Genomic DNA, 20,895 nt, shown 5'->3' on the forward strand with positions numbered 1-20,895 from the left:
ATATCGTTGTTGCTCCAGCCAGAGGGTGATGACGTAGTAAATACTGAGTGGTTTCCTGCTCGTACAGCATCAACCCAGCTTGTTTGTATAGCTCCGTTGGCTGCCTTGAAGATGAGAGAAGGACTCAATACGCTCCCATCCGAACAAATACACGCCACAACGGTGATCCACTCACTTGAGCCATCCTCAAGCGGTTGGCGTACCCCCTTTTTATCCCAACGTGCCTTGGAGAAGATACGCTTTGTTCTGCCAATCCTTCCAAGTTGAAACCCCTTTTCGTCCATATTGAATATATGGGAGGGTTGGACGTTGTACTCCTCTATCTTTTCAACCAGAAGCTTGAAATACAAGCTGTACTTGGCTCCTGAATCGGCGTTGCAACGAAGTTTGCTCATCCCCTTGCTGTGGGCAGAGATGAGATGGTTGGGGTGCCGGCGGATGAACCGGTCAACCCAGCTTTCTGAAACCGGCTTTCCAGCCAAATCTGAAGCAAAGCGTTGTATCATTTCCTTCGTAGGTGGCAAACGTCGTTCGGTAAGCGTATCGATGTATCGTACAAGCTCCTTCTCGTGTTGTGGATGGAGGGAGAGGTTGCGCACGCCATAGGCCTCAGTTTCGCCGCGGTGTCGTCTCATCAACGTCATTCGTGCTACACCATGCTTTTTCGCGATTGCTTGATACGAGAATTTATCTCCTGGTTCTCGCGATTCGATTTCTGCAATCGCTTCTTGAATCGGGTCCATATTGGTTGAGTTTTGACGCGTTGAAGTTTTGTTGTTGTGGTGGTGGGGGTGCTCAACTGGCGATGGTGCTCATCTGGTGCACGGGCACTGTAGTGTCCACCGCGGGGATCCAGGAACCACAAACGACGTGCCCCTCCAACCCCCACCAAAAACATCTCGCAGCACCAACACACGCAGCCATTGTACTCTCTACCTCTACGCTCGCACACACACTCACACACAACATGACGGCCCCCACGCACCTCGACCCCTCGGAACTCGGCACCAAATCCTACTGGGACGCAGCCTACACGACGGAGCGCAAAAACTTTGCCGCCAACGCCTCGGACGAAGGCACAATCTGGTTCAGCGACGCCGGCGCCGAGGAGCGCATGCTCTTGTATCTCGATAATCTCAGCGACGAGACGCTGCTGCACAAAGGTGATGAGGACAGCATAGGCAAGCAAGGCTCGCGGTTCCTCGACCTCGGGACAGGAAACGGGCATTTGCTGTTTGCGCTCCGCGAGGACGAGTGGTATGGCGCCATGGTGGGCGTGGATTACTCAGAGCAGAGCGTGACGCTTGCGAGCACGATTCGCGATGCAAAGGGCGAGGGGTATGCCGATATTGCGTTTTACGAGTGGGATATCTTGTCGCAGGGTGCGGGGCCGTGGCTGGGCGAGGGCTTCGATGTCGTGCTGGACAAGGGCACGTTTGATGCCATCTGCTTGTCTCAAGAGGAGGATGCACAGGGACGCAGGATATGCGAGGGGTATAGGGAGAAGGTGGAGCCGCTGGTGAAGAAGGGCGGCATGTTCTTGATTACAAGTTGTAATTGGACAGAGGAGGAGTTGAAGGGCTGGCTTGAGGGGGGCTCGTTGAAATTCGACGGCAAGGTCATATATCCGAGTTTCACATTTGGCGGCAAGACGGGGAGCAGTATCGTCACACTGTGCTTCAAGAAGACATAGGGAAGAGTCTTATTCCGGCAAGCCAAGTACTACGGCCGCTCTGCTCGGACTGCCCTCCGTAACCGCGCCAGGATGAGCCACTTTTTCCGCTCGCCCATGTCCTCCAGACCGCCGTCGCGCTCCTTGGCCCATGGCCGTCGTTGCCCATCGGCATCCATCTCGTACATTTCCTCAATCTCGAGCCCCTGCGCTGGCACAACCTCCTCGAAGAAGGGCGCAACTTTGGCTCGGCCTGTGTGGAAACCCGCGATACAGTATATACGCGCATCGGGCGTGGGTACGAGGAAGTGCAGCATTGATTTTGCGAGGCTCTCGTGCTCCCCCGGCATCCATAAGCAGTCTGCCGCCAGGATGCGCGTGTAGCTGTGGGCTTTCGACGTTTCAAAGTCGGTGGAAGTAGACCCCCATTGGTGGCCCTGGATAGTTATACAAGGTTGTAGGTTGGCCGGTACGTTCTTTGTAACGTTTCTCTTGAGGTTATCGAGGATCGGAGGCGCGGGATAGTCGGTGACGGCAACCTGGCGAACGGTCAGTCCAAGCCCACGCACATGTAGACGGCAACGTACCTCTTTCGCACCCGCCAGTGCACTCAGTATCCCGCCCAGTCCTACGCCTACTCAAGCAGCATACCATCAGCCCTCTACTCAGAATCGCATCTTTCAACCCTACCCACCTGCACCCAGCTCCAGCACAGTCTCGCCCTTGACACTCCATTGCTTTTCCTCTTCCTCGCTAGCCCACCATTGCCCAGGTTCCCAGCGCGTGAATTCCCAGTCCGGCGTCTTTTCCAGGAAGTTCTCTTCGCCATCTCTTAGCCGCCCTGTGACCAGTTCCGCCATCATGATGCCCGCATTCCACAGATAGTGCGCAAACTTGCGCCGCTGCTCCTCGCCATTGACATCGGCGGTGCGCAACTCGAGCTCCCCATACTTTGCGTTGCAGTACAGAACAACAGTCTCGGGATTGTCGCCGTGCTGGTTCTGCAGGTCGTCGGTGAAGATGCCGCCGAGTGAGGAGCCAAAGATGTCTTCGGGCGTGAGGGGCGTGTCAGATGGGCGGCGGAGATTGATGAGCGAGGGCAGGCGCATAGGCATGGCGAAGGATGCGGCCCTTGCCGGCGAGTGGATATAAATACACCTGGAGGGGCGCTGGTTCTGTACTGGCAAAAGAAACCTTATTCTATGCATGCATCTGGGCGGATGATGGGCGCGGGGCATTTCTGGGACGCTAGCAGGGATAACGCGTGTCGGGACCTGTGAGATGATTCATTGCTTGCCGAGGCCGCCGCCATCGCCGCTTCTACTTCTGAGCTTCAAACTGCCTTTGACTCGCCACCATCCTTGCTTTCTCCCACTCCCCACCCACATTGCCTGCGTCGCAAAAAACAACACCGCTACAATGTCGTCGCTCGCGACGTTCAAAAACCCCTCGACGTACCATTTGCTCAGGTACGCTCCCTCACCGCAACACACCCCACCACGCTCGTCGTATACACACATACTCACTCGGCCCATAGCTATGGCACGCTCCTGGGCTCTACCCTCTTCCAGTCCTTCGTCTCGGGCGTGATCGCCTTCCGCGTCCTCCCCCGCCCGCAATTCTCGACGCTGCAAAAACACACTTTTCCCATCTTTTTTGGTCTGCAGACGGTCGCTCCTATCGCAATGTTTTTGACCTACCCTCGCGGCGCCACCTCTCTGATCCCTTCGTTCCTGCTTCCCTCTTCGCCCGCCGCTCCTCCGCCATCCTTCTCCTTCTTCGCGCCTGCTTCGACTTCGACTTCCAACAATAAGCTGGCTTCCTGGTTACACGCTGCTATGCTTGCTACGGCCGTGGTCAACTTGGTCTACATTGGACCAAAGACAACCGAGGTCATGGGCATCAGGAAGCACCAGGAGACAAGGGACGGCAAGAAGAGCTATGACAGTGGGCCACACAGCAAGGAAATGCAGGCGCTGAACAAGCAGTTTGCCATACTGCACGGCGTTAGCACCCTCATTAACTTGGCGGGGTTGGGTGCTATGATTTGGTATGGTGGTGTGCTTGCCGAGGGGCTAAGCATGTAACATGTTGGAACACGAAGTTACGTTTTTAAGAAATAAACGAGAGATGAATATGTGGTGGAATGATTTAGGATACTGGTCTGGATGCGAGGCCACATGCGCATTCAAGACCGGAGTGTGAATTGGGTGAGGAGAAAGACCCGATTCAAACAGAGCGATTGTACCGCAGCAACGAGAAACACGTACATAACACATACCCAATTACAACAAAGCTACAAACGCCCTCTGTGTCCATTGAAATATCAGTCTCTGAAATTTCTCCTACCATACCAGTATTCTTCCCAAAGCAACACCACAAATGGCACATTGTCCCCACGACCAACAATCCCGCAACTCCCGTCTTCCCCCGCCTTCATCTCACCAGGAAGAGACCACTAAAATGCATGTAGAAAGGGCAGAACAGTACAGACTTCTCGTTTCCCGCGCAGTAACTCAACGCCTCGACTCGCCTTCTCTCTCCCCATCCTCCTCTTCTTCTTCTTCTTCATCATCATCATGTAACAAGATTACAGACGATACCAACAACAGCACTAGAGATGCACAATGGGAACTGCAAGACCGACAGATAAGTCTCGCTAACATCCGGCGTCAACTTGACGAATGGGGTATTTTATGGGGTACGTAGTCTCATCAATTTCTCCCCTTTCTCCCTTCTTTCTCAGACTTGTCTTTCCCCTTGACAATTTTGCGTTTCTACGAGGCGTTGAGAAGGCTGGACATATATACATGCTTTCTATCTTGTTCTGTCCTGTTCTTTTCACTATCCTACCGGACCTCCAGTACCCTACCCTGGCATACTACACTACAACAACGCTCCACCGTCCATACTACACCCATCCTCCCATCACGCAACACAACAAACTACACCACCATCTTACTACCAAACACCTAACTAACAACATAGATACTTTCATATCGGATGTACAAACTGCAAGTCAAACAGTGCACTACCTGCTTCCAACGCGATATCCAGGGCCATCTGCAGCACCACTAGTACCAATGGGCTTGCAGACTGCGCGGGGAGAAGAAGAAACGGGGGAGAACTCCCAGGATACAGTATATGTACGCATAGAGACGGAAAAAGAAGAAGAGCGGAAGAATCGGTATACCGTTGTATTTGAGACATTGAAGTTTTTTTCCGGGGAGTGAGAGTGGATGCGCGAGGGATAAAAAAAATTGGTGTAAAGAGCGAGTTATTTCATTTAGGCATCACAGTGCTACATAGCTAGCTTGAAGTACTTACATAGCTTTGCCGTCAAAGTTCAACGACTCCACGCTCAAACACCCAAGTCTATGCATGGTGGAGTGGCAATTCTCGGCTTAGCAACACACATGGAGCAAAATGGACATTTGCACAGAAGCGGAATACAAGAAGCGCGTGGATACATGTACATACATACGTAGGTAGGTAGGTAGGTAGGAAAAAGGGGGTATCTTTTGAAATTGCAAGCTGGAAACTAGAAGAAAAAAAAAACTGTACAGAAGAATGAGAGATAATGCAGTGAACTGAAATCAATCATGAGACTGACTTGCTTAAGGAGGGAATTAAGAGAGAAAAAAATTAACAATGAAAGGAAAAAAAATTTGTTTTGGACACAAGAATGCAAGCAAGAACGTCTACAAGCTGACGTCCACCAGCCTCGTCCTATCACCCTGCACAGCCAATCCCTCTTCCTTTTGTCGTACGGCTACCCAGTCAGTCGGATCGCTACCGACCCTCGTGCTCTCAGATCCATCTGCAGAGGGACGGTGAGAAAGGTCGTTTGCAATTCTGGGCTCTGCAGGTGTTGGATTGCTGGAGTGGCTCAGCACAGGAACGGGCTTAGCGTCCGACTTGTTCTCTGCGTTGTTGATCTGCTTCGGTGCCTCGCCATCGGCGCTTTTCAGTCTGTATGGAAGCTCAAGCGTTTCTCTGTCTTGATGCTTGTGGCGCTCCTGCAATGTGGTGGGCGTAGTGTCCATTCTATGCACACTAGGCCTCGCATTGTCATGTGTATTCTTTTTTGCTTCTCCCTGATCAACTGCCTTGTCTTGAGCGTCTGCATGCTTTCTTCCAGGCTTGTCATTGGGCGCATGGGTATTCGCCTTTCCTTTTGACAGCGATCTTCGTGTTTCCCTCCGCGATGTCTCTGTGCTCTTGCGCCCTACCCGCTGGCCATCCTTCTCATCACCTCGTCCAGTAAGGGAACCGATGATGCCGTTTTTGTGACGCTTCTTCTGTTCTGCAATCGTCCTCTGCAGAGCCTTCCAGCGTATGTTGACATTCTCTTCAATCTTTTCCTGCTTCTCTGCAGATCTGTTACCGACTTGAGATTCTTGAGTACCTGCAATGCGAGATGTCGAGCTAAGCATTTTCAGCTCTTCTTGCCCCTCAGCGATGCGGGCGCGACGGAGGTAGTTCGTCGGCTGATAACGCTTCATGTACTCGGCGTCTAATCCCTTCATCGTGTACGCCACAGGTCGAAGCAAAGCTGCAATATCCTTCAGCACAAAGCCGCCAATGCCCAAGCCGACGCCTTTGACAGCACCTAGCACGCCATTCTTCTTAGCACCGTTATATGGCTGAGTGACAAGGCCTGAGACGCCATCCATTACACCGTAGAGAAGCTCATCGCGACCAGCGCGAGTGCCAGAATGGAAACCAGTGACTCGAGGTGGACGGCGAACTGTTTCATCGCCGTACAAGCGTGGTGCGTTGTGAAAACCTTGGGTGACTGCGAGAGTAAGATCCATAGGGAAGCGGGCAATGGCATGTCCCGTCTTTCTGAACCCAAAAGCAGCCTCGCGTCCAAGCTCTTCCGTCAACTCTTCGCTAGGCTCAGAAATCTTTGAGAGGGTTGTCTCATTGCGGGTAGGTTGTGGTCTGCCATTGGTTTGTGGATTGTTGCTTGCATCTTGTCCAACTTCATTGGAGCTGGTACCTGCATTTGCATGCGCAGTCTTATGGGCATCGCGCTTTTGCAGTCTCCGCTTCTTCTCCTTGATCTTTTCTCTCTTCCTGATACTCTTTCCAATCTCGACAGGCATACCACCAACTCCAGCTGCCGCATCCGAGAAAGAGGTCATGAGACTGCCCCAGACTCCAGTAATGGGCTCACCAGGTCCACCGAAATCGTTCCATTCGTAGTGTCGGACCAAGCGCAGCTCATTCCACTTGAGCTTCTTCTTCTCTACAAGTATCTCGGCGGCCAGCGCAGATAGCTTAACATTTGTATTCTTGATCTTCCAGACAGCAGCGCGATTGTCGAGGAAATCGCATCTCATGCTTCCCTCTCCTTTAAGGGGTAGTGATCGGTGGAATGAGCGCACTGCATTGAGAGCACCATCTCCCTCTTTGGCAATACTATCGGCAATCTTTCTCACGTTCTCTTTAGCCTCGTCTGTAAGACACTGTCGTATACCCTCGGCCAGACGCTCAGCCGAAAGCTTCTTGTACGGGATACATTCATGTGCTCCTGCTTTTGCTTTGCTGACCATTGCGCCCCAAAAAGGCTGATCGCCAAAGAATGGAACAATCATGGTCGGTATCCCGCACTTGAGACCAATGGCCGTTGTTCCTGCTCCACCATGATGCACGACCGCACTGCAGCGAGGGAAGAGCCAGTCGTGAGGCGTGTTTTCCAGCATGAAGACGTTTTCTGGGCAATCGGCGTTGGAACCAAAGCCTCCCCAGCCCTTGGAAACAAGAGCGCGACAGCCGACTTGCTTGACAGCCTCGAAGATCAGCTTGGTGAACTCGTCCGGGTCATCAACAACAATGGATCCAAACCCAATGTACACCGGGGGAGGGCCGTCGTCGAGAAACTTCTTCAGCTCATCCGGCGGCGTGAACGACGACGCAAGGTCAAGAAATACAAAACCAGAAATGTCAATCTCTGGGCCCCAATCTTTTGGCTTCGGAATAAGGCCCGGTGACCACAGGTAAGTGTATGGCACCTTGAGTCGATACAGTTGGCCTGGCGCCCACAGTCGACTGACCTCCTCGAGATGCAAAACCTGAGTACGGAAGCGATTGATCAGATCACCAAGACCTTGCCACATCATCATCTCGACTAGCGGGTATGACATGAAGTTGCTGTAGGTTGCTTCGACGTTACTAGCTTTGATGTTTGCCAACGGGTGAGGGAAGTGGGTAGTCGGTGTGTATGGGAAGCTGAGCATGTTAACTGCAGTCTTTTACATGAATATTAGCACTTACGTGAACATCATGTGAAGTGGGATACCCACCTTCTCAGCAATATGCTGCGGGGCAAAGCTGGGAGGGTTGGCGATGATGGCATCAGCAACGAAAGGAGCCTTGTCACCCACTGCAAAATTAGCCTCACAAATGCCCAACTAGATCAAAAGAACTTACTCATCTTCACATTTGTTACGTCAGTCTCGTCATCCGTTGCGTTGATGCATGCGCGCCACATTCCCTGGAACATATCGTACATTTGCGATCTTCTGCGGCCAATCTCGCCTTCTTTTATTGTCTCGATGTTGGGAATGAGACCCGGATTCTTGACCATGAAAGCCATGAGCTCAGCTGGATTGCCGCCAACTGAAAAGAACTCGAGGCCCGACTCTTTCTCGACAAAGTCCTTGAACGCTGGATGTGTGGCCAGACGGACGCGATGCCCATAGTCCTCTTGCAGTATCTTGGCTATTCGAATAAAGGGCTGAATGTCTCCACGCGAGCCAATAATGATGATGACGATATTGAGCTTCACTCGCCTCGCAGGTTTATGTTCCATCTCGTCGTCTTCTGGCGCAATTTTGGCGGCGCCCACATCGTCGTAGCTTTCCGGACCGCGATCCTCGTCGTTGCCATGTTTCTTGATAATAGTCCCGAGAGCTTTTGCAATGTATCCGCTGCCGAGATTCTCTTCGAGAATGCTAAGCTTCAGTCGTCCGTCTGCTCTGGAGACCTTGCCCTTGGTATTGAAATGTTCGTTGGCGATTTTGAGGCGAGAAAATGGATGAAATCTACTCTCGCGCGGTTTCCGAGTCGTCTGCTTGGTCAGGCTATCAGCGTGACTAAGGCTTTTTCTGTGCGAGTAGAGGTTCTCATCGTCGGAAGAGTCGGAGGAATCGGTGTCGGCGTCAAAGGTAATGGTTGCTCGTCGCTCGGGTTGCTTTGGCTTCCTTTGTTGTGAAGTTCGCACCCTTCCCAGCAGTGAGTGTCTCGCCGAGGGCTTGGGGCGTTCAGTTGCCCATCGTTGTTGCTGGGCTGGGCGTGACGTTGAAGTAAAGTAATCCTGGTTGTTGGGTATGGTATGCAAGGGCCCACATGGCCCATCTGCTGCATAGTCTTGTTGCGACACTGTTTCCTGTTGCTCCACGTCGGCAGTTGGTGTATAGTACACCGAAATCGTGTCGGGCGTAGACATTGTCTCGGGTTCCTGGCCAGAGATGTTGGGAAACGACGGCTCTTCAATGACCATGCCAACAGGAGCGATTCCGCCTTTGTCTTTGGGCTCAGAAGGCGCTGACATGATGACAATGCTGAAAGCTCGAGCGAGGGGGCGGATCACGCGGTCTGGAGCTCAGCAACGCGTCCGGAGCGCCGGCAGTGACGGCGTAATGATGATGGCGGCGACAAGCCAGCACAGAGCGAGACGCAGCCTGGATTGGATGGTGTTCAGCCACTCCACTTTTGGCGGGCAGGTGTCGGCAATTCCTGTCGTAGAACCAAAGCTGGGCTGGATGTGGACAAGTAGCGGGTGCAAAGGGGCTTTTTTTTCTTTAGCACTGGTGTGGATGGCGTCGTACCGCCGCCGCGAGCACTAGGAACAGGCAGCATGACATCACTGGCACATGCGGATCGGGTTAGCCTGCAAGCGCCAGCAAAGCGGCAGCTAACCGAGATGGGCTAGCTTGAAAAAGCTGCAGCGTGTGCCTGGGCGTTTCCCACCCAGGCTAACCAATTGTTTCTGCCGTAATTGTCCGCCCATGATTACGGTACCGGATTCGCCATGTCTTGAAACATGGGTATTTGGGCGAAATGAGACTTGATATCGCCTGCTGTTTGATTTCAGTGTCAGCAGGATCGCAAGGGGCGACTTGATACTGCGCCTCCGCAATCGGTCCTAGATGCAGTTGGCCGGTGATATGCAGTGGAGAGTAGCTCGATGATGCAAACCGGGGCTTGGTAGCGTCCGAAATAGCCGCTGACCAGGTAGATCATCTGCCCACGAACGTCTAGCGTTCCTTTTGCAGACAGCACTGGTCGTGGTCGTACACCTAATACCCGGAATGCCATGGCTTCAAAACACGGTCTGGAACACGCTGAACATGTGGGTCGTGATTTTCCCAGGCATCGCCCTCAACGCTAAATACAAGCTCGCATTATTATCGTCGCAAAAGTTTACAGATTCCCATCCTATCATCAGCGTTTGAGGCCCACGGTGTACAGGGCGGCCTTGACCATGTCCGTTGCCCATCCCGCCCAACCTCTGCTAGCCTGGATTATATTCAAAACCTTGACAAGCGAGCGATTCCACTGGTCTTGATCCAACCAGTCGTCGGCATATGGCTCATAAACACGTGTCTCCTTGCTACCAGGAGTGGGCGATGCGTCAATCTCCCATTCTCCAGTTGCCTTCTGACGGACATGCACCTTTGGCCCTACGACAAGTGCTCGTCCCAGGATGCGCGAGTCGGCTACAAAGCGTGTGCCTGCGTCCACTACATCCTCGACCTTTCCTACAGACCCTCCTGCCAGGAGGACGCGCGCCGCTGGGGTCACAATGGGTGTGTCGATAAAGTACGGGCAGAGAAGATTGACGCGGATGCCTTGCACACCACTGCTCACCCTGAGAGTCCTGAACAAGCCTAGCACAGCATGCTTTGCGGCGCAGTACTGCGGCTGAATGGCAATCGGCGCAAGAGATGCGACGGAGCCAAGCAGCAACAGATGGCGGTCGCGCGGAGAAGCTGAGGGTGCCGCGTCGATACTGCAGGGCTTCGAGCCGGGGTTCTTGGGTAGCCAAAAGCAAGCCAGGTGGGTCGTGTATAGCACACCGGTTATGTTCACGTCCATGATCTTGAAGTTAGGCGGGGGCGGGGCAGCCGCATCGAGGTTAGCACCCTCCTGGAGAATGTCAGGGCCAGCAATGCCCGCGTTGGCGACGACACAGTCCAGCCCGCCGTGGGGACTCAGCCTGACGGCCTCTTTGAACAGGTTGACTTGCGACTGCCAGTCTGTCACATCGCAATGTACAAAGTGGGCTTTGCCGTTCCCGCTGACCTCGGAGTTGATGCTGCGGCAGACGGCATCTCCTTTTTGCACGTTGATGTCGCCCACAATGACGGTAGCTCCATTGGTTACCCAGTGCTTGACGAAGCCGGCGCCAAATCCACTCGCTCCGCCGGTGACGAGAATGACTTTGTCCTTGACCCAGGCGGCATCGTACGGGGCCGTCACGTCCAAGGGCGGTGACTGAAGAATGTTGATTTTCTCGGGCTTGTACTCGTCCATTGCAGTGGAGGCAGTGAAGGGTCTGAGGAGTGCTAGTGTGAGTTGCAAAAGCTGTGGGATGGGTGTGTGTCGTTTAAGAAGAAGGGAAAATAGCGTGTGTGCTTAACATAGCACAGCTTACGATAGATAAGTACCCAGGTGCTCGGGCCTACACGTGGGGCCGTACCACAAGTATGCGGTGGCGTCAGCAGGATGCTCCGGGTGTGCTGGCTATGCCGTGGGACAGAGCGAGTGTGGTGATGGGGTGCAAGAGTATGAGGATGGTCGGAGACGGGGATGCTTGTGCTTCGGCGGGGCTCCCCGTATACAGCACTCATGCCCACTTGCTGGGAGCTCCCCGGTCCGGTAGCTCAAAGTCGGTAATCCCTGCGAAAATCTCGTCGCTCCGCCGAACCACTGCCACCACTGCCACCACTGCCACCATCGTCCAGCCATTGCCATTGTCGACTTGCTGCCTCGATTGCTGCGCCATGTCCGCCGTGTCCGCCGTGTCCGCCGTGTCCGCCAAGCCCCCCGCCCTCGACATCTCGCCCACGCGCCTCGTCGCAACCCTCTTTTACAAGGCAGACTCGCCCCATTGCTTCCAGCACGCCGACCTTTCCCCCCACAGCCCCGCCGACCCCATCCCCTCGGCCTCGCTCGAGCCCCTCAAAGATGGCGCTGTGCCCACCGAGAACCTCGCAGACTATCCCCTCGAGCCCCCGACTCCAGGGCCCAACCCCCTCGACAACCTCTACGGGAGCTACATTACCCAGCGCTGCCTGACCGACTTCGCTACCACCCTCACCACCATACTACCCGGCCTGCAAGAGGACTCCGTCACTAGCAAGAGGCTGGAAGCAAGCAAGCTGTGTCGTGTAGCAGAGGTGGCTTTCCCACTACCCAGCGCATCACCCGTCGCGCTCGAGACATTGCGGAGGCATGAGGCAGTATCGCGATTCGAGCGCGAATGGAACGTCGAGTGCGTCTTCCAGGAAGACTCGGTGTACCGGCGGTACAAGCGGCTGGCAGTGTTCGACATGGACAGCACGCTGATCCAGCAAGAAGTCATTGATGAAATTGCTTCGCTGATTGGCGTCGAGAAGGAGGTCTCCGCCATTACTGCCGCCGCTATGAACGGCGAGCTGGACTTTGAAGCGAGTCTGCGCGCGCGATGCAAACTACTCAAGGGCGTGCCCAGCAGCGTCTTCGAAACGCTCAAGCCAAGACTCACGCTGAACGAGGGCGTCAAAGACCTAATTACTGCGTTGAAACGGCTAGGCTTCAAGACGGCAGTTCTCAGTGGAGGCTTTACACCCCTGACTGGCTGGATGGGCGAGCAGCTTGGCCTTGACTACGCCTTTGCTAATCACCTTGTTGTTTCCGACGATGGTGCCACCCTGACTGGCGAATTGACGGGCGAGATTGTCCATGCCCAAAAGAAACGTCAACACGTCCTCGAGATTGCGGAGAAAGAACACGTCCTGCTAGACCAGGTCGTATGCATTGGTGACGGCGCAAATGACCTTCCTATGATGGGCGTAGCTGGCCTTGGAGTCGCCTTCCATGCCAAGCCAAAGGTGCAAATACAGGCTCCTGCTCGCTTGAACTCCAAGAGCATGCTGGACGTTTTATACCTTTTCGGTATATCAAAAGAAGAGCAGGAAGTCTTGTTGCAATGAGATTGCTTGGGCAGGCGGCGGGGCCCAGCCAGTCATTGTACCTGGTCTTCTTCATTCTGGAATCAACCTTCAACAGACATTCTCAGGATGCCTGTATACCCATAGAGTCGCGTCTCCGCGAAAAACTCATCTCAAATACGAATATTCGTCACCAAGCAAACGGTTTCCGAATAGTGCTTGAGGCATTGCGATACGGCCGCCTGCAAGTGTCATATCATCATGTGGGATTACTGACGTTCAATCTTCCGAATCCCAGCTACACACATATCGGCTGACTGGGATATCATGCTCCAAAATTGCTTCAGCCAAACTAATCTGAGAGGAAAAAGAGAAATACTATCGTACAACAACACAGTCATCCTCGAAATTCTGATTTCAACCGCCTATCCCTATTCCTTAAGCTCATCCTTAACAAAGCGACTCGTGCTCGCAACCTTAACAGCCAACAACCAAATACTAACATCGCTCATGATATCAGCAGTCGCCACATCTGCACCCACCGCTTTTGAAAACCAGTTCCGCATCTCGACTGCAACAAGCGAGTCGACGCCATAGCGATAAATGGCCTTTTGCGGGTCGATATCGTCTTTGCTTACAACCAGGAGACTGGACAGCTGAGACTGTATGGCACTGACAATAATATCGATGGCTTGGACGAGAGAAGTGGCTTCAGCGAGCATGTATGATGGACGCGATTTGTCTGTCTCGGTTGTGCTGGCGATACGCGCTGGAAGCGTGTCGAGGTAGTGGTAGATGGGCCGTGTGCTACCAAGCGGAGCTACAATTCCCATTGCACGCAAGTCAGCGGGCAGCGTCAGCGGCGTAATGATTTGCGATCCAATAGTGCTGGCATCTACGCGCGAGGCATCGCAGCAGTACCGAAGGAGATTGTGAATGTCCTCCATGGATACTTCTTCCAGCATGCCACGTACGCGGAGCAGAGCTTGGACTTGTTCGTTTTGCGCCACGTAGCCCACGCCTGTGACCATGCTAAGCGCTAAAGTGTGAGCACGCTGACCGTGGCGCATCCGGTGAGCGGCTAATGCGTCTTGGTATGTATTTCCAACCGTATAATTGGACTGACCAAAGGACCCCATGATGCCTGTGGATGAAGAAAGCATTACGAAGAAGTCTAGATCCGAGGGCAGGGCCTCGTGCAGATTCCAGGAGCCAGCCACCTTTGGCGCAAGCGATTGCTGCCATTTATCAATTGACATGTTGGCGAATGAAGAATCGCGCATCACCATTGCAGCTTGGATGCAGCCTCTGATTTCTGGCAAGTCGGAGAGAGAGTTCAGCATGGCATGGAGATTACTCTTTTCGGCAATATCGCACACTGGAGCTTTTACAACTACTCCCTGTGCCTGTAGCTTTTGGACGAATTGCTCGCGGTCAGTTCCTTCGATTGGAGCGCGTGACGGTAATACTAGATATTTGGCGCCTTCATGCACCATCCACTGGACAATGCTCTGGCCTATACCGCCAAATGCGCCAGCGATGAGGTAGGTTGCATCCCCATGAAGGGTTGGCTGAGGTGCATTAGGTACGACCTCCACATCGACTACTTCTTGACTGTCCATTTCAATCACGACTTTGGCCGCCGGCTTTTCTTGCAGCGCGCGGAATGCTTGCTCAACTTCGCTTTGCTTGAACAGCGTCAGTGGTCCAAAATTATCGTAAAGGCCGTTATCAATCCGTTGATGGACATGTTCGAAAGTGTCTTTAAATATGCGACTTTGCGACAGCTCTTGAAAGTTGATATTGACAAATGTGACATTACTGATTATCGGTGGCAGCGAAGTCTCATTCGATCGGTTTGCCGTAGAAACAAATGCGTGCTCCTCTCCAGTGTCGATTATCCGGCCAAAGGGAGCAATACAACGCCATGAGTTGCGTAGAGTGTCTGTCGAGCCCAGAATGACGTCTACGCCTCGTCCGCTAGTCAATTGCCGGATACCAGGCTCGAGGTCAGGATCTCCGGCAAGGAAAACATGCGACGTAGGGATGTTGCTGCCATTAGTCACGAATTCCAGCTCTTCTGTCGAGTTCACTGTCGCAAAGATAGTGTCACATCCTTGAGGCCCGCAGACCTTAATAGCTGCTTGACCCAGCGGACTGGCAGCATTGTGAACGAGTATGCTGTCGCCATTCTGGATATTAGCCCTTTGCACCAGGCCGTAGTAAGCGGTGCAGGATGCTATTGGGTAAGCCGCTGCTTCAGCGAAGCCGATTCTTTCCGGAATCCTTTGCAGTTGGAAAGATTTGCAGTGAATCTTTTGCGCTACACCGTTGCGCGTAACACCAAAGACCCGATCACCGATCTTGAATTCGGCGTCTATTGAATTGCTGGTTTGTACCACAACACCAGCAATTTCAATTCCAAGAGCATCGTCGTGTACCTGACCAAGCGCTACTTGGAGGTCGCGGGTGTTGAGTCCAACAGCTTTGACTTCAACAATCACGTCGCCAACCCCTATATTGACCTTCTCGAGAGCACTTTGTTCATAGTGAAGCGTGTTGAGTATTCCGGCCGCACCAATCGTCAGCACAGGACTTTCCAGCTCACTCCAAGGTCTGGAGACGATACTCGATATCTGCTTAGATGGCAGTACCTGAGCGACCAGCTCATCGTCGTCGACAACCCGTGGTGTGCATAAGACGCCATCAATCTCACAGTACTCGTCTTCGGGATCAGTCTGTGGCTGAAGCATTGTCTGGACCACTTTCATGACATTCGTCGTGAGCTTATCCAGTCCAGGCTCTCCGTTCAGACTGACGCTAACTAGACGGTAGTCTTCAGATTCAGTTGCCAGCGTACGGATGAGTCCTGACACGAGACCATCTGTAGGACTCTGGCTGAGATCTTGGGACTGCAGGGTAGGCCATATTACGGCACTAGCGCTTGAAACCAGGTACTTTATTTTGTCCAGATCGTCTTCTTGCATGCGGAGCAACAGAGTGCCGTCTAAGCCTGGGAGAAAAATACAAGTGGCGTTGGATACCTCGTGCTGCATAACAGACGTCCAGGGCACTGCAACCGCCTCGAGTCCGTACTGCGGCGATGCGATTTCTTGAAGCTTTTGCATCACATCTTGCTGCCGAGCATCCGCATCATCGTACACAACGAGGATGACTGTTTTCTTCGAGCTCGCCGATACCACCGTTGCTGCGTCTGGGAACGTCGCTGGCTGCCAATCGATGCGATACAAGCTCTTCTCCTTTTCCTTCCCGTCCGCCACAGAGCCATTATTCCGTCCAATCGTCGACGTTTCCAGTTCTCCGCAAAAGTACACCCGTTGCATACTCTCATCCGCCGCCGTAACAGCAAACAATTTATTGCGGAACCCGCGACCCGTCACCTTGGCGTGCACCCGTACATGCTCAGATGCAGACGCCGCGCACCCCAGGTCAGCCGAGAACCACGCATTGCTAAATCCCGTGGGCACCGTCGTGGCAGATGCGTTTTTGGCGTAGATGGAGTACGCGGGGAAGGTCATTTGCAGGACTGTATCCAGGGCTGCGGGGTGGATCATGTGCGCATCGCTGTAGGCATGTCGTGCGTGCTTCTCCCAGTCGCGCAGACCAATACAGCCTGTGGCCTGACTCTGCTCGTCCCAGCATACTTTGTGTACGCCGCGGAAAGTTGGGCCGTAGGCTAGGCCTGCGGTGCTGAACGCATTGTAGATTTCTGTACTGCTGATTTCACTGGTACACTGTGTCGCAGCATTTGAGAAGTCCCTGGCCATTTCCCGCATCTGAAGTGGTTGTTCTTCGCCTGTATCGGTTTGAGATGCATACTCAATTGCCACGGAGCCGGAGCAGCAAAGATGCCATGCTGTGTTCTCGTAGACATAGAGCGAGAAGTGGCTCCACGCGCTTCCAGGCTGCGTGTCTCGAGCGTCAACGCTCCCGGGGCGAAGCGTAAGCTGAATTTCCGTTCCACGCACATCTTCCGATAGCGTCATGGCCTTTGTAAACGAGACATCTTTGACTTTATATCCCGAGGCCCCAGCCGCTGCGCCGTCGCTGTAGAACTGGCGCACCGCCTCGATGACCATGACCAGCATGCCAGCCGCAGGCATAAGACACAAGCCATTGATGCGGTGGTCCTTGAGATACGGCGACTGGTCGAGCAGAATACGGTTCGTCCACCGGGCCTCGTGTTCGTTCCAGTCGGGTGTTCGCGACCCGAGCAACTCGTGATGCACAAACCTCGTCTGCCGGTACTGGATGCTTGTGCGGCCTTCGAGCCAGTACCGTTTCTTGTCTTCGAATGCGTAGCTCGGCAGCGATGTGAGCACGTTCGGGCGCGGGCCGGCGCGCTTGTTCACAGCCGTGAGGTCGATGTTGGCGCCGAGTGTATGCAGTTTGCCTGCGCACTCCAGCGCCGTGGTGTCGGCTGCGCGGTCGCGACGCAGCACTGAGACGTATTCTGATTTGGCGTCTCGGCCGTTTGTCCTGAGAATATCGGCAAGTGGCGAGCGCAAGACGGAGTGAGGTCCGATTTCAACAAAGCAGTATGTAGATGCGTCTGGGCGTGCGCAGATGTTCTGCAGTGCGCTTGAAAACTGTACTGAACCAGTAAGATTGCTGTTCCAGTACGCTGCGGTTCTGAGGTCAGCGAGTTCCTCGAGAGCTGCTCCGGTAACAGTCGATACGAATAACGGGGGGTGGGTAATTGGCTTGCCAGCTTCAATCTTCCGCAGAAGCTTGTCATAGACTTCGGCCACGGGCTTCATGTGATGCGAATGGTACGCCACATCGATCCTGAGCACATGGACCTGGATCTCAGCTTCTCTCAACGTATCCGTAAGCTGAGCGATGCCCTCGCGTGGCCCAGAAACAGTGAAGCTTTGGGAACTGTTGTAGCAGGCAATGACAACAGGGTCGTCGGGACACGCTGCGTTTTGCTCGTCTAGGCGGTTCTTCCACGACTCCAGCGGCGCCTGCACAGCTATCATGGCGCCATTCGACGGCTTCAGCATCTGCGAAATGCCAACGGCCATGCCGCGGAAGTACGCAATCATCCAGGCCGACTCGCGAGAAATGGCGTGGCTGGCGTATGCAGCGGCGATTTCACCAGAAGAATGTCCGACAGATATAGATGCGCGGACGTTCCAAGACGCCAGCAGATCTACGATAGCAACCTGCAAAGCCGTGCATATGGGCTGACTGAGTTCAGGCTGGTGGATAGCCGACTCCTTTTCCGATTTACCGTACAGCTCATCTGCACTTATTAGCCTGCACGTATCATAAACTCGAGAATCCGGGAAGCCGCACCTATCAAAGACCAGGAACTGCCGAGCGAGCGAAAGTACTCGTCTGCTTGCTGCATGTTTCTCTGGAAAACGTCGTAGACCATGAGTTCGCGGCCCATGCCATGCCACTGTGCGCCCTGGCCCGTGAACACGAAGCAGATATTCAAAGTCTGTTTTGAGCGTACGGGAGGGGACCAGGTAAGTTCAGCCTGGGTGTTTGTAGCAGCCACACAGACTGATTTCCAGGGAAACCGGGTCCGTTTCTCGACGAGAGTGAATGCGAGATCTCGGAGGATTTGGTCTCGGTTTTCGGTGCTCAGGTGATCCTGTGTCCACTTTTGGAGGGCGTCGATGGATCGGCCGAGTGCTCGCTCATCAAATGCAGACAGGATCAGTAGCTTGGACGCTGCGTTGCCATCGCTGGTATACGTATCGTTTTTGTCGTCGTCCGTGGAGCTAGAAGGCGTGTGGTCAGAATGCCCGGTTTCAGAACAGTCGCCGTTGATGGATGTGTAGCTCAGAGCTGAAGTCCCACGAGACTCAATCTCGCTACTGTCAATATCCTCGGTGCAGTGACGGCCATCTAGGCCATGTTCGCGAAGAAAGCTCCGCGCATCATCAATCACAACATGGGCGTTGGTTCCGCCGTATCCAAAGGAATTCACGCTTGCACGTCGAACGCCTCCTACAGGCCACCTTGTAGGCTCCATCGGGAATTTCAAGTTGGGCCCAGCAGCCATGACGGCAGGGTTGATACGTTCGGGATAGACATTTGGGGGAATAATGCCTTTTTCCAGAACCAGAAGCGTCTTGATCATCCCGGCGATGCCGCTGGCGCCTTCAGAATGGCCGATATGCGACTTGAGTGCGCCAACGAATATGGGTTCTTCAGGGGTCCGAGCAGAAAAGACACTGTTGATGGCTGCTGCTTCGCACGGGTCACCAACCAGAGTCCCGGTGCCATGGGCTTCGAAGTAGCGTGTTTCGTCGAGACCAAGACCTGCTCGTGCATATGTCTCGTGGATAAGGCGCTCCTGTGCAGATTGGCTGGGCGATGTGATACTCGGAGTGTTGCCGTCTTGCCCGCAACCAGTCGACCGGATGACACCGCGGATAAGATTACCATCAGCAATGGCTTGGGAAAGACGTTTGAGGACGAGGATTCCGATGCCCTCGCCTCGCGCATAGCCAGAAGCTCGCTCGTCGAAGGAATAGCAAACGCTGTCTTTGGACATCATGTTGAGACTGCTCAGCAAGGCGGTCGAGTCAGGCAGTAGACATAGATTGCTTCCGCCTACAAGCGACTGGTGTCGTCAGTGTGATCTTGAAGCTGTTTTCGATTGGCTGCTTACCATGTTAACAGTCCCTGCAAGTAGCTCCTGACATGCAAGATGAAGAGCGACTAGGCCCCCAGAACAAGCTGTATCCACCGTCATGCTGGGTCCGCTGAAGTCGTAGAACCAGCTTAAACGGTTCGACAGCATCGCCAAACCACTAGAGCCGACAATTCGGTAGTCTCCGGGCATTTGGGCATCTCTCTGGGTAATCTGGCTGTATTCTTGTAGAAGACAGCCCATGTGAACTGACGTCCGGGTGCCTATGGCTGCTTGCATGGGAATGCCAGCTGAGATATTGGGTCAGTTTATATTCACATTGACCCAGAACTGTTCACCAACCATTCTCAAGAGCATGGTAGCTGGTTTCAAGCAGCAAGCGCTGCTGCGGATCCATGCACTCGGCCTCGGCTGGCTGGATAGAGAAAAACGGAGCATCGAAGCGGGCTGGATCATCGGAGAGGAAATGGCCACCGCGATTCTTCACAGTGCCTGGCCGATGGCCATGTTCTTTGTAAAAGCCATCGATGTTCCACCGGTTCTTGGGAATCTCCGTCATGGTCGACCGGCGCTCCATGAGCAGTTTCCAGAGGCTCTCGGCATTGGTCACATCCTGTGGGAATTTGAAGCCAAAGCCAATTACGGCGATTGGCTCGACGCTGTTGCTAGGAAGAGGCGGGACGTGGGATTCTGCACTGCCGTTCGGGACCTTCATTGCGAATGCCCTCTGGGTCGATGTGCTGATGTAACGATTAGTTATCCACGATATCCTTGGCCTGCCGTACGTCTGTACTATTTCCTCGTGTATTATTTCCTAGCGGAGACATGGATTAGGTGCTCGGTAGACTTTGCGACACTGGATCAAGATGTCATCTGTGTCCCAAAACCTGATGAGTCAACTGTCTGCCCCACGCAAGTACCTGTAAGCAAAAGGGTCAAATCGACATAAGAAAAGGTTGGCTTAGGATAGCAGAAGCAGCTGGAGATGTGGAATCAGCCGATTAAAATTTGCAAGAGCTCCCAAGACCAAGCTCATGTGCATATGCGGCCGGGCGTTATCTGAGGCAGCAGCGTCTATCGGCATCTTGACCATATGAGGAGCCATGTCACGACGGGTATCCAATAAAGACTCTGCATAGGCGCCGGCAAATGCGGAGTAGCATTTACTCGATTTCGACCAATGCAGTCGTAGTACATACATAGTGTTGGAACAAGAGTGGGAAATGCGGCAGTGCGGGCACCTTTTCTACTGGCTAAGCCTATCTCGGTGGAGCTCCCTCAATTCCCATCTCCGGCAACAATACATGTGCGCTTCAAGGACGGAAATAACTGTAGGATTTCTGGTATCTGCTGATTTGCAACATGTCTCGGGTCATGTACCCGCATATCAAACCCCTACACCTACTTGGATAGCGAGCTAGATC

General features: G+C 53.6%; 8 protein-coding genes across 8 annotated transcripts; 4 read left to right on the top strand and 4 right to left on the bottom strand.

Moving 5' to 3' along the window:
• Positions 1-967: 967 nt before the first annotated feature.
• Positions 968-1,693, top strand: SETTUDRAFT_102569 (uncharacterized protein; the record flags this gene model as incomplete). The annotated part of the gene is made up of 1 exon (XM_008023819.1): positions 968-1,693. One exon carries the CDS (start codon positions 968-970, stop codon positions 1,691-1,693), a length of 726 nt encoding a protein of 241 aa, XP_008022010.1.
• A 9-nt stretch (positions 1,694-1,702) lies between these two features.
• Positions 1,703-2,781, bottom strand: SETTUDRAFT_175219 (uncharacterized protein; the record flags this gene model as incomplete). Its single annotated transcript, XM_008023820.1, has 3 exons — positions 1,703-2,211; positions 2,260-2,306; positions 2,367-2,781. The coding sequence occupies 3 exons, from the start codon at positions 2,779-2,781 to the stop codon at positions 1,723-1,725; spliced, it is 951 nt and encodes a 316-aa protein (XP_008022011.1). The 3' UTR covers positions 1,703-1,722.
• A 310-nt stretch (positions 2,782-3,091) lies between these two features.
• Positions 3,092-3,978, top strand: SETTUDRAFT_145590 (uncharacterized protein; the record flags this gene model as incomplete). Its single annotated transcript, XM_008023821.1, has 2 exons — positions 3,092-3,141; positions 3,210-3,978. 2 exons carry the CDS (start codon positions 3,092-3,094, stop codon positions 3,757-3,759), a joined length of 600 nt encoding a protein of 199 aa, XP_008022012.1. The 3' UTR covers positions 3,760-3,978.
• A 76-nt stretch (positions 3,979-4,054) lies between these two features.
• On the top strand, positions 4,055-4,381 carry SETTUDRAFT_36738 (uncharacterized protein; the record flags this gene model as incomplete). Its single annotated transcript, XM_008023682.1, has 1 exon — positions 4,055-4,381. The coding sequence occupies one exon, from the start codon at positions 4,055-4,057 to the stop codon at positions 4,379-4,381; it is 327 nt and encodes a 108-aa protein (XP_008021873.1).
• A 992-nt stretch (positions 4,382-5,373) lies between these two features.
• SETTUDRAFT_158712 (glycosyltransferase family 1 protein) lies at positions 5,374-9,233 on the bottom strand (the record flags this gene model as incomplete). The annotated part of the gene is made up of 4 exons (XM_008023822.1): positions 5,374-5,841; positions 5,905-7,909; positions 7,955-8,063; positions 8,111-9,233. The coding sequence occupies 4 exons, from the start codon at positions 9,231-9,233 to the stop codon at positions 5,374-5,376; spliced, it is 3,705 nt and encodes a 1,234-aa protein (XP_008022013.1).
• Positions 9,234-10,041: 808 nt separating this feature from the next.
• On the bottom strand, positions 10,042-11,269 carry SETTUDRAFT_167043 (uncharacterized protein). The gene has a single exon (XM_008023823.1). It carries the CDS (start codon positions 11,216-11,218, stop codon positions 10,127-10,129), a length of 1,092 nt encoding a protein of 363 aa, XP_008022014.1. The 5' UTR covers positions 11,219-11,269; the 3' UTR covers positions 10,042-10,126.
• A 419-nt stretch (positions 11,270-11,688) lies between these two features.
• Positions 11,689-12,879, top strand: SETTUDRAFT_102450 (uncharacterized protein; the record flags this gene model as incomplete). Its single annotated transcript, XM_008023824.1, has 1 exon — positions 11,689-12,879. One exon carries the CDS (start codon positions 11,689-11,691, stop codon positions 12,877-12,879), a length of 1,191 nt encoding a protein of 396 aa, XP_008022015.1.
• A 389-nt stretch (positions 12,880-13,268) lies between these two features.
• On the bottom strand, positions 13,269-20,186 carry SETTUDRAFT_103204 (uncharacterized protein; the record flags this gene model as incomplete). Its single annotated transcript, XM_008023825.1, has 4 exons — positions 13,269-18,106; positions 18,160-19,441; positions 19,490-19,761; positions 19,814-20,186. 4 exons carry the CDS (start codon positions 20,184-20,186, stop codon positions 13,269-13,271), a joined length of 6,765 nt encoding a protein of 2,254 aa, XP_008022016.1.
• Between the last annotated feature and the right edge of the window lie 709 nt (positions 20,187-20,895).

Source organism: Exserohilum turcica, assembly GCF_000359705.1.
Source record: "Exserohilum turcica Et28A unplaced genomic scaffold SETTUscaffold_11, whole genome shotgun sequence".
Lineage (NCBI taxonomy): Eukaryota > Fungi > Ascomycota > Dothideomycetes > Pleosporales > Pleosporaceae > Exserohilum > Exserohilum turcicum.